Source organism: Egretta garzetta, unplaced genomic scaffold (genome assembly GCF_000687185.1).
Source record: "Egretta garzetta isolate BGI_Z169 unplaced genomic scaffold, ASM68718v1 scaffold289, whole genome shotgun sequence".
Classification (NCBI taxonomy): Eukaryota; Metazoa; Chordata; class Aves; order Pelecaniformes; family Ardeidae; genus Egretta; species Egretta garzetta.
The window spans coordinates 1,342,964-1,357,266 of record NW_009260801.1 but is presented as its reverse complement, the minus strand read 5'-3'; the positions used below and the strand labels follow the sequence as shown (position 1 = coordinate 1,357,266).

Genomic DNA, 14,303 nt, shown 5'->3' with positions numbered 1-14,303 from the left:
TTACAGATCATTTAGACTAACTCTCAGGCTGTATTTCTGTAAGTTTATAGTTCCATAATTGTTTTAAGTGAATCTAAGTGCTGGCTATATGCTATAGGGGAGGTCTGTCATCTTTCTTCCCTTCCAGCTGCACGTTCCCTTCCTGCAGTGCTGGCAAACACCTTGCCATGTGGTGAACCAGATCGAGGAACAGATCCAACTAGTAATTAAACAAGAAAAAGCAAAAGAAAAACCTTAATTTTCAGCTGGATGAGGCCACATCAAGATAGTGGTGGAAATGAGTGGGAGTGCATTTAGATCACCTTAAGTACACCCCAGGTTCTGCCCAACGTCTTTCAAAAAAATAGACCTGGAAGTTTTTAACACTCCAATAATTGAACATTTAACACTCCAATAATTAAACAAGATTTGTGACTATTAGAACAAGCTTGAATGTTATTCATAAAAGGATAAACAGAAGTCTATGAATTAGAGCAGAAATGCAGCTATTCCTTACTTTGTGCGAGGTGGGACAGTCCAAAATATCAGGTGAAAATGCAAATGTGAAAAACAATAATTTCTGATTTACAGTTATATCAACATTGACATATTAATACATACCAAATGGAAAATATATAGCCACCTGATTTTTTTTATTTATTTATGTATTACCAGTGCAAAACCCTTACTGCATTCCTAATGGAAAGACTTCTGAGCCATTAGCGAGATATGCAAAAATATGCAGAATTATAGCTGGAAGGAGATTACACTAGAAATTCAAGCAAAGTGACTTAACATACTCATGCACTAATAAGTTAACCTTCTCAATTCAGGGGTTTAAACTTTGACTCTACGGCCTTCAGTTGGATCTGGATTTCAAACCGCAGCAGCAGAGATACAATTCTTAAATCTTAATTAGATTGGCAAGCAGTCTGGCGCTAGGGTGAAGGAAAACCTGGAAGGAAAGTGGGATTAAGCTACACACTATTTAATTCAACAAGGGAAAAGGAAGAAAATTATAGGTATTGATGCTCCATCACTGTCATATTCCTGCAGTGTTTTCAGACTAGCAATGTTTAAGTAAGGGTGCAAAATTCTTGGAATTGTCCAGAACAATGAGATGAAATTCAGCAGCGCTATGGTAGTAAGTAATACTGAGCAAGTCTCCCTTAAAGTACAATTAACAATCAGTGTTCTCATGCAGAGATCAAAGACTGAAGAAGCACCCACTAGCTTTTATGAACTATGGACACTATGTACATTTGGGTCTCCAATAAAGCTGTACATTACAGATACAGTATAGTATATAGAAGCCCAAGTTTAACCTAAAGGGAAATACACTGATGTCTACAAAAAGTTCATTATATCCATCTAAAATCTGTATTTTTCAAAAAATATCTTTCACCGCCTGCATTTCATCAACAACAATTTTATTCATTGAGATTCTGTGCATTAGTTTAGCATGCCTTTCAGGGTCCCCTTTGATGATCCCTGTTGTAACTTTCCAAGGCATGCAAAGGGCGAGAAGCAGTGAAGGAAGGAGTGTCAGAATAATTAAATATCTTCACTGAAAAGGAACAATTACTAAATTCAGCAATACAAAGTAGGCTCAAAATACACATTTTCCTACATAAATGTTGTATTTACTCTACAAATAAACGTGGTGCTGATCTAACTACACTTATTCTGAAGTCTTTTAACTTCCCTGTGTTCATCTGTGAAAGCATTTACCCAGCAAAATATCTAAAAGTGCTTTAACATAACATTTCTATGCTGCTCCTGGTTTATGAAATATATATTCCTAAGCCGAGGTCTTCCCCCTCCTTTTTATGTAACTGGTTTGCTTCTCCAGTAGAGTGAACTTTCATGAAAGCTAGGATATAATTGAGTTTTCTTTCAAGTCTTTAAAGCTTTTTAAAATTCATGAATTTTCTTATCATTTTGCAGCAAAGTATTTTCAAATCCTTCTTTATCTTTAGTGTTTAATATTAACACATTTTAAATGTTACAGAAATAGAGTGGAATAAATTTTCACTTAGAAAGTGTTTGACTGATGATGTATTTTACTGTTAGGAACAAGTTGGTGTCACTGTTAACTGTGTTTGGTTACCTGTCACAGAGCTGTCTAGATTGTCCATACTGGAGCCTGGAGTATGCTCTAGACCTCTTAGCGGCCTACTGATTTCTACAGTTTCTTCTTCAATATCATCCTCGTCATCATCATCATCATCTGGAACATCTGTTTCCAAATCTGAAATAAGGTTTCCAGATACATATCCTAGGGGTGGAACTGGAGCCTGAGGAGGTTGTGTATTGCTTTGGATGTGCCTACACAAACAAACAGGAAAACGTCATCAGAATGGAAGAGACTTTGTACCCCATGGTCAATAGAAGATACGCCTTTCAATAAGTCCTGAAGTAGATTTACCAAATGTGCTTGTTAGGTCAAACTCAAGAAAAGTCAGTTCAGTTATTCACCATAGCTTCTAATACCAGAGTACCTGTGCACTTTCCAGTCTTAAATATACTTCCCCTCCTGTAAGATGGGTAAGGTTAAGATTGCCCTTTTATACATGAAGAAAGAGGCTACATAAATTAGGTAGGAAGTCCATGGAAAAGCACAGTTCTGAATCCCAACCTAGCATGTAATGTCTCACCCAATATTCCACCTTCTAAATCGCATGTTGAGCCAAAATTAAATTTCACTCCTGCTTAAACAGACTCAGTGGCCTTATGTAAAACTCACCCTAAAGAGGAGGAAATGAGCAGTAGGACAGAAGAACTTTTCAGGTCCAAGGAACCTATTACCACCGAGGCCTTTTCATTTTGCTTTATTCCAAGAAGTTTAATTAATTTAATTGCAGCAGTATTAGGGCATGCATGTGTGAAATTACTGCATACAGTGGTCACAATTCAAAAAAGAAAAGCTAAGATAAAAACCACCCACAGGATAGCTGAATGACCAAAAGCAAGCGTAGGACTTGGAGTTTCATTTGCATGGTCTCTGAGAGGCTAGAGAGGAAAAGAACAACCATCAGCTTTTAAGGCAGCATTCTCCACAGCACTACAGGTTCACAGCAAGCTGTGCCAGGGGACGCAGGCGTGACTGGCCTTGGCATAAGAGCATGTACCATGCTTGAAATTGCTAACTTAGGCATGTGGGAATCCTTGGGTGGCTGTTCATGAGGTGCCGTGACCTGATTCGAATCGGCAGTGCTCTGGACGGGATCCAGGATTCTGCTGGTCTCTTGCTTGGACATCAGCATAACAGAAAAAGTTACAACTGTCACCTGTTTCCTAGCCCTAATATATTATCAGCGAAAACTTTGTGCTGTATTATTGCCTTCACTTGATAAGTGCAGTAATTCTCTTTATTCAAACAGCTTTTTCTTTTTCATAATGTAAAGCTATCGGATCTGAGAATGGCACAGTAAATGTTATGTACCACTGGAATCTCTCTCCACCTTGGTGTAGGTTTTTAATTATTGCTTATTTGCAGAGCAAATGCTTCCCTTCTGATATACAACCCCCTTCTGATTGGCAGTTCTTGAATATTTTCCCATCTGGACACCAGGTTCTTAGCTAGGCAGTGTTCAAAACACTGCACTAAAGGGCACTACCATCTAACTAACCCTCAATAAACAGTGTGATTAGCTCCCAATCAAGCAAAATACTTAAGTATATGCTTAATGTTAAGCATGTGATAGAACAATTGAAGCCAATTTCTCATGTACTTGTAGTTAAGCGAATACTTAAGTGATTTGCTGGATCAAGGCCATAAAGATTAGGTACTTTTCCAGTGATCTCTAATGTGTTCTTTCTTAAATTTCTAGTTGTCTGGTCTCTATATTTCTCTTCTGTTACTCCTAAAGTAACCTGTCAGGTCTCACCTTGTTGTTTTCTTCACCCGCTTCTACACTGGAGAGGTTAACTTCATGAAAAGAAAACCAAGAACTCTTCCTTCCCTCTTAAGACAATGGAGGACTTTCCACTGACTTCAAACACCATTTGCTGAACAGCATGATATGTATCCAGCCAACCATTTTCAAAGCACTAAATAATTCCAGGTCACACCTACTGCAAAAATAATTTGTATTTGCAACCCTCAATATTTACCCCAATACCTAGTGTGCAGTTTATCTCCTCTATATTTTTTTTCAGAGTTTCATGCTCAATTAGTGAGACCTTACACAAGAGCGACGTTAAAATTTGTATATTCCTAAGCACATTATGAAATATCCCAATCAATTTTCGTTTCTCCAAAAAGGGAGCAAGACCTTTCCTGTCAGCTTTCCTGAGGCTTTGCTACAGAGTCCTACTACACTATCGGCTCCCAAACTGACACCCTCAGTTTGTAGGGCATAGAAAGGGTAACAGCTGCAAAATGCAGCAGTGATTGACTGTACAGGCAGGGTATGCATCTGTGTGCTGGCTCAGAAGTCAGCTACCTTCAATAGGCCAGGTCTAGCTGCTGCCTGGGATTTGGGTCTGTCCCACAGGCAGGCCGGGGTCCGCGCTTGGCAGCGTGGCACTGCAGCAGGACCAAAGTACCCTGTTGATTGAGTGCAGATTGCAGACAAGCCTCGAGGCTGCGACGGTGTCCAGGGAAAACAGCTGGCTTTGATTTGGCACCACCTGCCTACCTGCCTGATCTATTTATGGTAGCTCAAGCTGAATAACTTTGTGGCTTTATTTACCAGCGAAGAAAGGCTGCTCCTCTGCTGGCAGTGCGCCATTCAGTAACGAGCTCTGCCTCTCTCCTCCGAGATTCGTGGGCTTTGTCTGGATAGAAAAGTTGTAAAAGGACAACTGCCACTTAGGGAACATCCAGAAAGCAACTGACCTTCACCGTATCCCCAGCCTGGTGCAGATGACAAGTTCTTTTTCAATCCCTGAAGAGATTGTTTCTGTTTGTTTTGCAGGGGAAATGTTACTGTGGTATTTGCTCGCTCTTCCTTTAAATAGGCATAAAGCACTCTAAAACGCTAGGTCCATTTTGTAAATTCTAACAACTTCCTGCTATTTAGGGGCTTTTCCCTATGAATCAGAAAATTTCATGGTATTTCAAATTGCAGTCAGAGATGAGATGCAAATGCTTCATTCTCATGTGACACAGGGTAAAAGCTGCTACATTGCTATTTCAGGTGACTCGCATTATTTTTAAACAGGAAGTTAGAACCTCAGTATTTTTGAAAATCCTAAAAAAATCTTATCTTTTGTTAGCCTGAAAAGAGAGTACTCTGAACTGTATAAAAGTTGTCAGTAGGTGGGTGTTAACTACTTAGTTGAATATATTTAAAACTGCAGAGGAATATTATTTTTACATGGTTTTAGCCAAGATTTACCAAGCATTATGGTTTAAAAAACACCTACTAATGTTTAAGGCCTTCACACTGTAGATACAGTTTTGCTATTTCTTCATCCATTTTACTGCTTTGGAAACATTACTGAAATGTTGTTGAACACAGATGATGTTTATGTCATTGAGGAATAAATTATTACTATGCTTTCATTTCCCAGACCGCAGGTGCCCCCTTCAAAACATTTACCATGTCTGCTTTGCTATATCAAACTGGTAAGCCCTAGTTAATTCATCAAGGTGAGCTTGAAGCATTGGCTGCATCTCCTCTCGTGGAGAAGGTGTGAGGGTTGCAGTTGACTGTTGCCCAAAGGAGATCGCAGGTGATGAAGCTACTCCTCGGACAGGAGGTGTGGGAACACGATCATCATCTTCTTCAAGCTCATCCTCCATGCCCTGATGTAGGTAGGTCTGAACTGGCAAAGGCGGACACCAACCATCACTGTCATATCTAAAATAAAAACCATGTAAACTTAGTACATATCAAATCTCATCTCTGAAGTGCAGTAGGGGGTATACAAGATTTCTGCTACAGTTTGAACCCTCATACGCACTGCGAGCTTTATCATTTATTGAAAATAGGGTCATCACTGCTAAATTCTCTTTAATGAGCCTGTTTAATTTTTCCCACAACTGCTAAGCAACTTGAATAAGGTGTGCAACAAAAAATTACCAAACCATTATCTCGTTTGTTAATGGTGATTAGATAATGTTACGCCACAATCAACAACAAAACCAAACTAACTTACTTCCTGGATCATTAATCTAGGAGAACATGTGAAGATTGACCTAGCCATGAAAATAGCAGCATTCTTAAAAGGCAGAGTGAGCTTTACGTAGTTGTGCTTATGCACTTCCTTACTCTCATCCTCCCCTTTATTTATCTATAAATTTACTATTTGTTTTCATTTTGTAGATTAAATAAAAAGCCACACTTTCCACGTAAATTCTCGTCTTACCACACTTCATATAGGTATCCACTGTGATGTGCAAGACATTCATGTAGCAGCAGCACTGACCCTAAGCATATACTGTGTCACAGCACCAGCTGATAAGATACATTAGCACACATGTTGACAGCTCTGCCAGCACCCTGCTTCCTAACTAATCTTTACTAGGGCTTACCTAGACAGTGCTAAATTTCTGAACACTTTCAACACACATGCCCAAAGTAAATTAAAAGATTAACAACTACCAATAGTCTTCAATACCAAATTCTTCACTCTTCACATAAAAAAGATGTTCTGATAGGCTTTTGGGTTCAATTTTTAGTCTTATACCAAAGGTGTAAGAGGTGATGCTACATCTGATCAGGGCTAGAAACAGAGGCTTTATATTCTATTACCCCTTAAGTAAGCTTTTCCAGAAATTCAATCCTTTTCTGTTTCTGTCCTCATCGCAGACGTTTCAATTCAGTGTTGTATTACAGTATCATCCCAGGACCCTGTCCCTTAGAGACGCCAACATCACCCAAGACACATAGGCCATAATGACTGTGGTCAGTCCCTGTGCATTATCTCCTCAGAGTAATTCCCTAATCTGAACACAACTTCAGTTGTGCACAGCTCTACTGACGATCACACCACTCAAATCTCAACACTGTCTACTCTTCCCATCTTCAAAACATTTAGTCAGTCTGCAATCTCTTGAGCCTCTGCACACATTTCTTCTTAACTCCCAGCATGTTCTAAAATACCTCAGGTTAGACAGCTCTTTCCAAAAGGCAACCAGACAACCAAAAGCTCTCACAGCTCTTTCACTGTCAAACCATCTCAGACTCTAAAGGCCATTCCTCAAGCATAATCTGAGACACCTTCAAGGACTGCTGACAAGGTACACTCCTTGTGTCTGCAATGCAGGCAGGCAATGCATTGCATTATACAATTAATTTCTCAGACCAGTTTAAAAATACTCTTTTAAGGCTCCTGATTTGGAAGGAAGGAATTACTAATTTCTCAGAGAAAAATTAATCACTGCCAATTTTCTCATGTGAAGCTGGGTTACAGAAAAGGCAGGGAACACTAAGACACGGAAGTTTCAAAACTTGTATAATGAACAGAACATTTACTTTAAGCAAAACCCAAAGATTCCTAAAATTAACTAAAGTACTTTTTCTTTATTCAGAAGTCTGTAGTCCATATTTAAAAGTATGGATTCAGGATAGCTAAAACAACCTGACTTAATCATCCAAAAGTGTGTGGAAGACATATCTTGTAATTAAGGTTGATATCACTTTAAATCTGTATCTAGATATAACCCTATATAGATACACAAACATAAGTTTGTGTACAGAAGTGCAAATAAATGATGCATCTTAACACTTGTCATTTAAGGCTTTTGAGTGAATCATCATTTTCATTTTCATAACACAGAAATTTAAGAAAATGTTACGTGATACATAGTCAATTCCTTAGGAGACAATTAAGATATGACTAGCTCTAATTTGTCTTTCCTTGCAATATTCACTCATGACATTGCCAACCAAGGGTGAAGGAACCATCCTAACTCATGCTGCTAAAAATGTACAGTGCAACAGTTCTGTCACTTACTTTTACTCTCTCTACCTCATGCTTTGGTATAATGGCTTCTTGGAAAAGGGACAGGGCAGAAAGATGCTCCTTAGTGACTTTTCAATAATGCATAAATAAGCTTTGGATGTGCTTGCCTTTTGACCCTACTTGCTTCAAATCCCCAAATGTTCAGTTTGATAGTAAAAAGATTTCTTAGTAAAGGATTTCTTAGTAAAAAGATTCTGCACAAATACCATATCTTTACCTAGATGTTGTCTGAAATGGAAAGGAGCCTAAGCCTGAAGTTCAGGACACTGAGGTTCCAGATTTCAGGCAAGATGTCTGAAAAGCCACCATTTCTAACCTGCATTTTACCAAAAAACCCCAAATCTGCAAGAAAACGCTAGCAAACCTAAGAGACTAGATAGTACACCTCATATAAATGATACGGTTACTGAAACTTCTGGAACCAGCATAGCGAACATTGATCACATCCCTGTTCTTTTCTTTTTCCGAGTAAATACAACCTGTTGAAAAAGCATGCAACCCTTTTCAAGTACTTCTTATCAAAATCTAAGCACCTTAACTTTACTAGGGACCTCTGATTGTAATTTCATGATAATTAAGTCCCTAAATAAGTTCTGGTTAACAAACATGACTCTATGTTTCTTATAGTTTTTATTCTATTCTTAGCACTTTTATTCTATAGTAATTTTTGCTATTAAAAAGGTTGGTTCATTACATTGATAGATTTTTTTTCTTCAAAATAAAAAAATAGATGTGCTAGATAAGGGGCACATTTTATAACAATTCTGTTTCATTACACACATTGTTGCAACAAAGAAAGCTTCTCTCCCTAGGCCTTGCCAGAAAGGATTTTTTGATGTAAAAGGTATTACCTTCTTTACTTTTTCTAAAAACAGAAAATGACTATCAAATATATTGACATCCACCAGATAAAATTCCATTTTAAAGTGGAATCAATAGTAAGAAACAAAAATAACCAATGATACCAATATGAAGACTGCCTTTACTGGGGTTGGCTCAAGATCATGCATATTACTGATGAAAAAAATATAAGTAGATGATAATGAATAAGTAATAAGCATTTCCTTACTGATAAATTTATCAGATAAAACCAAGCAAAAGCATCTTCTCTGAAAAAGGCAGAAAAGGGAACATGCTTGATTGGGAGCTACTACAGGAAAAGAAAAACTTTGAAGACTGCAGTAGATGAAAGAGAAAATTAAGGGAGACAACAAAGAACAAGAACAGAGTTTGTACAAGACCACAAAAAAAGCGGAAAGTTTCACAGGAGAGAGCTTGCTAGGGAAACAACAGCATAAGCAGACTTTCTGCACAGGCTAGATAGGAATTTAAGACATCCCAAAAGCTACCATGCTATATAAAATGGCTGCTTGGATTAACATGTTCATCTTTCCTTACATTTGTTGCAGTTCATGGAAAAACGAAGGTGAATGCAAACCTCAGTTCTTCTGGACAGAAGATGGTAGAGAGGACTAAGAGTGTATTTTTTTTTTTTCATCCTTACCTATGATTGAGTTAGGTGACTTTTTTTCACTTGCTGCTATTATGGATTTTCTGTTACAATTTATAAGCCAATAGAATCATAGAATAGAATCATAGAATGTTTTGGGTTGGAAGGGACCCCTAGAGGTCATCTAGTCCAACCCCCCTGAAGTGAGCAGGGACACTGCTAACTAGATAGGCCACTAGTGTTAATTTCTAGCAAGCAAAATAAGGTGTCAAAATTGTTTAGTTTATTTGGCATACCCATGCCAATGAAACATTTAAATTCAAGAGTTATAGGAAGACGGGCACTGAAAAATAAGTCTCTGTTTCGATGCCAGCTTCCTTATTTTATTGCTCTAACTGTTCACCTTTCATATCACGTTGTGAGAACTTTAATAAAGTTTTCAGTTTTTCTGACTGGAACTTCATTTTTTCAATTGTAATTCACAATATAATTTCATCTGCATGGAATTAATGCTAAAATTAAAATACATTGAACTTGTCATACATAGTATACATCAAAGCAAATAAAGAAAAACAGAACAGTGTAAAAAAATCACTTGCTTTTTTTACACAATATGTCAATATTAAAGGCAACATAAGGAATGCAGTCTACTATCCATTCCATTTTAGCATGTTGAAAACCATGGAAGCAAGATCAACACCTGAATACAGAATGACCATTAGTGTTGGATACTTCCTTGGGAAATATGGGCACTGCAGATTCATTGGGTTCAGCAAAGCTGGTTGCAAATTACTGTAGCTCAAGACACTGGAAGTCTTATCTTCAAAATTTTTTTGTGTTTGGTAAAATGCACGTTAGAAGGTCTTGTTACAACCACTATTAATGAGATGTTACAAAACCCAGAGACATGTAATTCAAAAGATAATCAGAGGAAAAACTGTCTAAATTGTTGGGAACCTGGAAGGCTGGTGATTACCTTATCCTTAAATAACCAGTGTTGTCTTGGTGACCAACGTCGTTCCTTCCAGCTCAATAACAGATACTTTATGCAACTAAGGAGTCAAGCCCTGTGTCACAAGGGATTTCTTTAGAAGGTATTTCCATTTACCTTGTATGCTATTTCATTGTTCTGAAAGAAAATCCGAGTTGTTTGCCTTCTATAATTATAATCATTTTAGTGAAATGGCTGCACATGTGTTTTAAGGATATTAATTGATAAAGACAAATATTATATGGTGAAACCATCTTAAATTTATTTCAGCTTTTTATAACAGAATACAGAACATAATGATTATATGCACTTTTTGCCTTGACTTTTAAACAACACTTACAATCAGTGAGGTTATTCATTTGCCCTTGCATTTGCTTTGAAATTCTAACTCTAATATAGCCTGAATGGACCTTCATTTTAACAGGAACTCCACTGACTTACACAGTTTTTTATTATTCATTTTAAGAGTTGAAGGACTTGGTATAAATTCAAATATTAGTATTTAATTCTTCTAATTTTCATTATAAAAGTAGTGATGATCAATTCATGCTTACAAAAGAGATAAGACTTGAAATATTTTTATTCAGTAAAGCTATTACAATGATTTTTAAAACATATGTTTCATCCTTAGGAAATATCGATTAATCCATGTATTCAAACAGGCAGAAATTTGTCCCTGACAGAACAGTGATTCTCAAAGGCTCCAACAGTGCTGACCACAGTAAACTGTTTTTCTATATATTCAAATTTTTCTCCAGGGTTTGATAACCTAGTTTTTCACTTAAATTTGCTTTTTAAAAAGCATTCCATAATTGTTCTTTGTGCAGGAAATTACTCTTTCCTCTCATTTAGTGCTTTTTGTGTGATTTTGTGTCCTTGAGAACACGTTTAAGCTATCCAAAAATAAGTGTAAGGTACCAGAAACTCAAGAGTTCTTTAAATAATAAAAAAGACCTGTAAATAGCATGCCTCCCTCAACTGTGAAATTTCTTCTAAAGCCAATGAGAAGAATATTATCCACTGCTTGATCTTCTAAAATTAATCCAATTTAGTATTAGACTTTTTGTTCCGTTGGTTCTAATATTTTTAAACATCAAAGCAGTTAAAAAATACAAGGAGACAGATTATGTCATCCTTACTCACTCTGAGTCCAATCATTTGCAAGCAGCCCAAACAGAATTCAGTTAAGCTACCTATGAAGCGAGGTAATTCTCAGCACGAGTAAGCAGAGAAGCTCTACATGATGATGAAGCAAGGTCACTTTTACTTCCATCTTCAGTCACTATCAAGAGAAGCTATTCCCCCTCCACAGAACTGAATAAGTCTATAGGATAAAGCACTCTCTCCTTTTTTTTTTTAAACAAAACAGAATAACATCATCACTTTTTTTACGCAAAATTTTAAAAAATAAAAGCCTCATCTCTGCAAACCACAGATTTTTCTTCAAAAGAAAAACAAAAAAATTACCCTGCTTCTTGCTGATCCACCCCATAGTGTTCCAACTCTGTGCCTGGAAGCGGCTGCACGGGAGGGGGTGGGAGGGGAACACTGGCCCAGTTTGAACCATTATTTTTCTGGGGCTTGGCAGTATTTTTGTTTTTCTTCTTTTTCCCTCCTTTGCCACCTGCAAATCCAAAAAGAAAAATAAAATGTTACAGATATAATAAGGGGAAAAAAGCTAGTTATTTACATTTCTTTGAAGGAATTCTGATTCCAGATGGCATGCCCCGAAAAAGAAGATGTATTTATATCCCAGCAGAATCAGCATCAACGTGCTAATGCTGTTACAAGGTTATAAATAAAAATAGAATGGAATGGCATGGAAAAATATTCTGAATAATTGCTGAAAATCACTTCTTTTTAAAACCCTATACATTTGCACCACAGTAGTGCACAACCAAGGAAAGACATGTTTTGCTATATCAGAAATATATTTACTGATTTTTTCATGTCTGCTTTTATGACTTCTTGAATTCACTGTCAGATAAAAAAATAATAGACCATAGCAAAGTATTTCAAATGTCAGGATCCAATATGCTTATAACACTGTTTTGCATAATCTCTTTCTGTGGAAAACATAGAGGTTAAGGACACAATCTAAAAAAATTGTCATTAGACTCAATATCTTTCAGCCAGGATGACAAGCGTAAGTTGTCAAAACATAAAGAAACAGGGTTTCGCTGATAGGAATTTACTAAGTTCCATTTTTTTAAAACATCAGGAAGTCATCTACAATGTTTTAGGACTGTCTGTTTCACAGGATTCAAATTTCTTGTGCCACTACGGAGAAGAGGTTTTATTTCTGATGTACAAATCTAATGGAGGAGGCTAAGTAGAAATGAGGTGAGCAATGCATTTTGCTTAAGCCCTCTTCTCTTTTCTTGTCGTCCTTGTACCCACTTCTCCAGTTGAGACACTTCCATTTGTGGGAAAGTGATCTTACAGAAAAAGCTCTCTTCCCACTTGTTTCACTTCCTTTCTCTTGCCCTGACTCCTTTTTCTTGTCAGGAATTCATTAAGAGGAAGAATGGCACAAGATTTCAAATCCCTTGGCTGCATGGAGACCCATCTATTTATTGCCATTTTGTTGTGGCTTTCAAACTCTCTGGATTGTTGGGTGGAACAATGGTTTGTCATGTGCTTTTTCAGTGGGGTACCCAGATGGCAGTCACTCATCCTTTGCCTATTGCAGAAAGCACAGTCTAATCCATCTCACCCACTGACGTCTCCTGTTGATTTATAAGGATCAGCCAAAAAAACCCCCCGTATAAAAAGTTCTCATCAGTAATGAATGAAAAAAAATCACCACCGGCTCGTAAGGCAGGGTGGCAGAGCATGCACTGGCAGGCACCATGCTCCTTTGCCACGGCTCTAGCTTTGGGCATGGTGACATCAGGAAGAAGGTGTGATTCCAGCGACAGAGACAAGCACGTGCCACATGACTTTTCCTCCGAGAGACAGTGGCTTTCTTCTGTTATCTCCAAATGTCAGCTGGGCCAAAATAGGAATGAATGGAGAGGGAAGAAATGAGGTGATTCTGTGATTCAGAAGTAGCCAAGACTTCTCTTTTCGCCTCCTGTTGTGACTCCTGGAGACAGGCAATAAGTCCAGCAAGGTTTCTAATCAGCCTGGCTGGCAGCATGGTGCAAACAAGACTTTACTTTCCACTACTTAATTCCAGACCAGAGCTCTTCCTTCCCTGACTTGGAGTATTTATAGTCAGTCCAGCCAAGATCCTGTCATTCACTACGTGCGAACTGAGCTGATATTCTATCTATTAGGATGCAAGACGGGATTTTCCCTCCTTTCGCAGCCTGGCAGAGAGGGAAAATTTCTTGAAAAGGGAAAGAACATTTTGATCAACAGAAAAGAAACCCCAGTGATGGTGGCAACGGAGGAACAAATACATGAACCTTCTGGAGGGAAAAGGAAGCTTTCGAAGCACAGGTATTGTGGAAAATGGAGTTAGAAATAGGGTCACAGAACAGTACAAAGAAAGTACATTAATTTTAATTTGTGGGACAGGGGGGAATTTTTTAAAACTCAGCAGGAGTAGGAGCCAACAAGAGCTAAGGCAGGAGGGGATGCTTTGGGAGGAAAGCACATGCATAATAGGGAGGAAGGAAGGGAGGGAAGGAGGGAGAAGTTTACATGTTTGCAGGGGGATTTAAACTAGGAACACTCAAAGAAGAGAAATGCAGAGAAGAACCTCAGCTCAGACACCAGTTGAGTTGGAGAGGAAGATTTTGAAAGTGTAGCGACTTGGTAATCTTAGGAGACTGGTAAAATGGAAGTTGGATGTGTGGGGTGCTAGTATAGAGTCACTTGAATTTGAGGGGGGAGGGGCGGTGGAGAGAAAGGTCAAAGATAATGGAGCTTATTAGAATGAGTGAAGCAGAGAGCTGAGGAACTGTTCAGATGAAGAAATAAAAGAAAGGAACTCCAAGGTCATTACTGGTAGGGAAA

General features: G+C 37.9%; 1 protein-coding gene across 1 annotated transcript in view; it reads right to left on the bottom strand.

Moving 5' to 3' along the window:
* Positions 1-14,303, bottom strand: part of ROBO2 (roundabout guidance receptor 2) — a 922,222-nt gene that overhangs the window by 25,902 nt on the left and 882,017 nt on the right. Inside the window, exons 24-26 of the mRNA XM_035902212.1 lie at positions 11,805-11,964; positions 5,529-5,789; positions 2,090-2,307 (exon numbers count right to left, since the gene is read on the bottom strand). Coding sequence (XP_035758105.1) covers positions 2,090-2,307; positions 5,529-5,789; positions 11,805-11,964 — 639 coding nt within the window. The remainder of the gene's footprint in view (positions 1-2,089; positions 2,308-5,528; positions 5,790-11,804; positions 11,965-14,303) is intronic.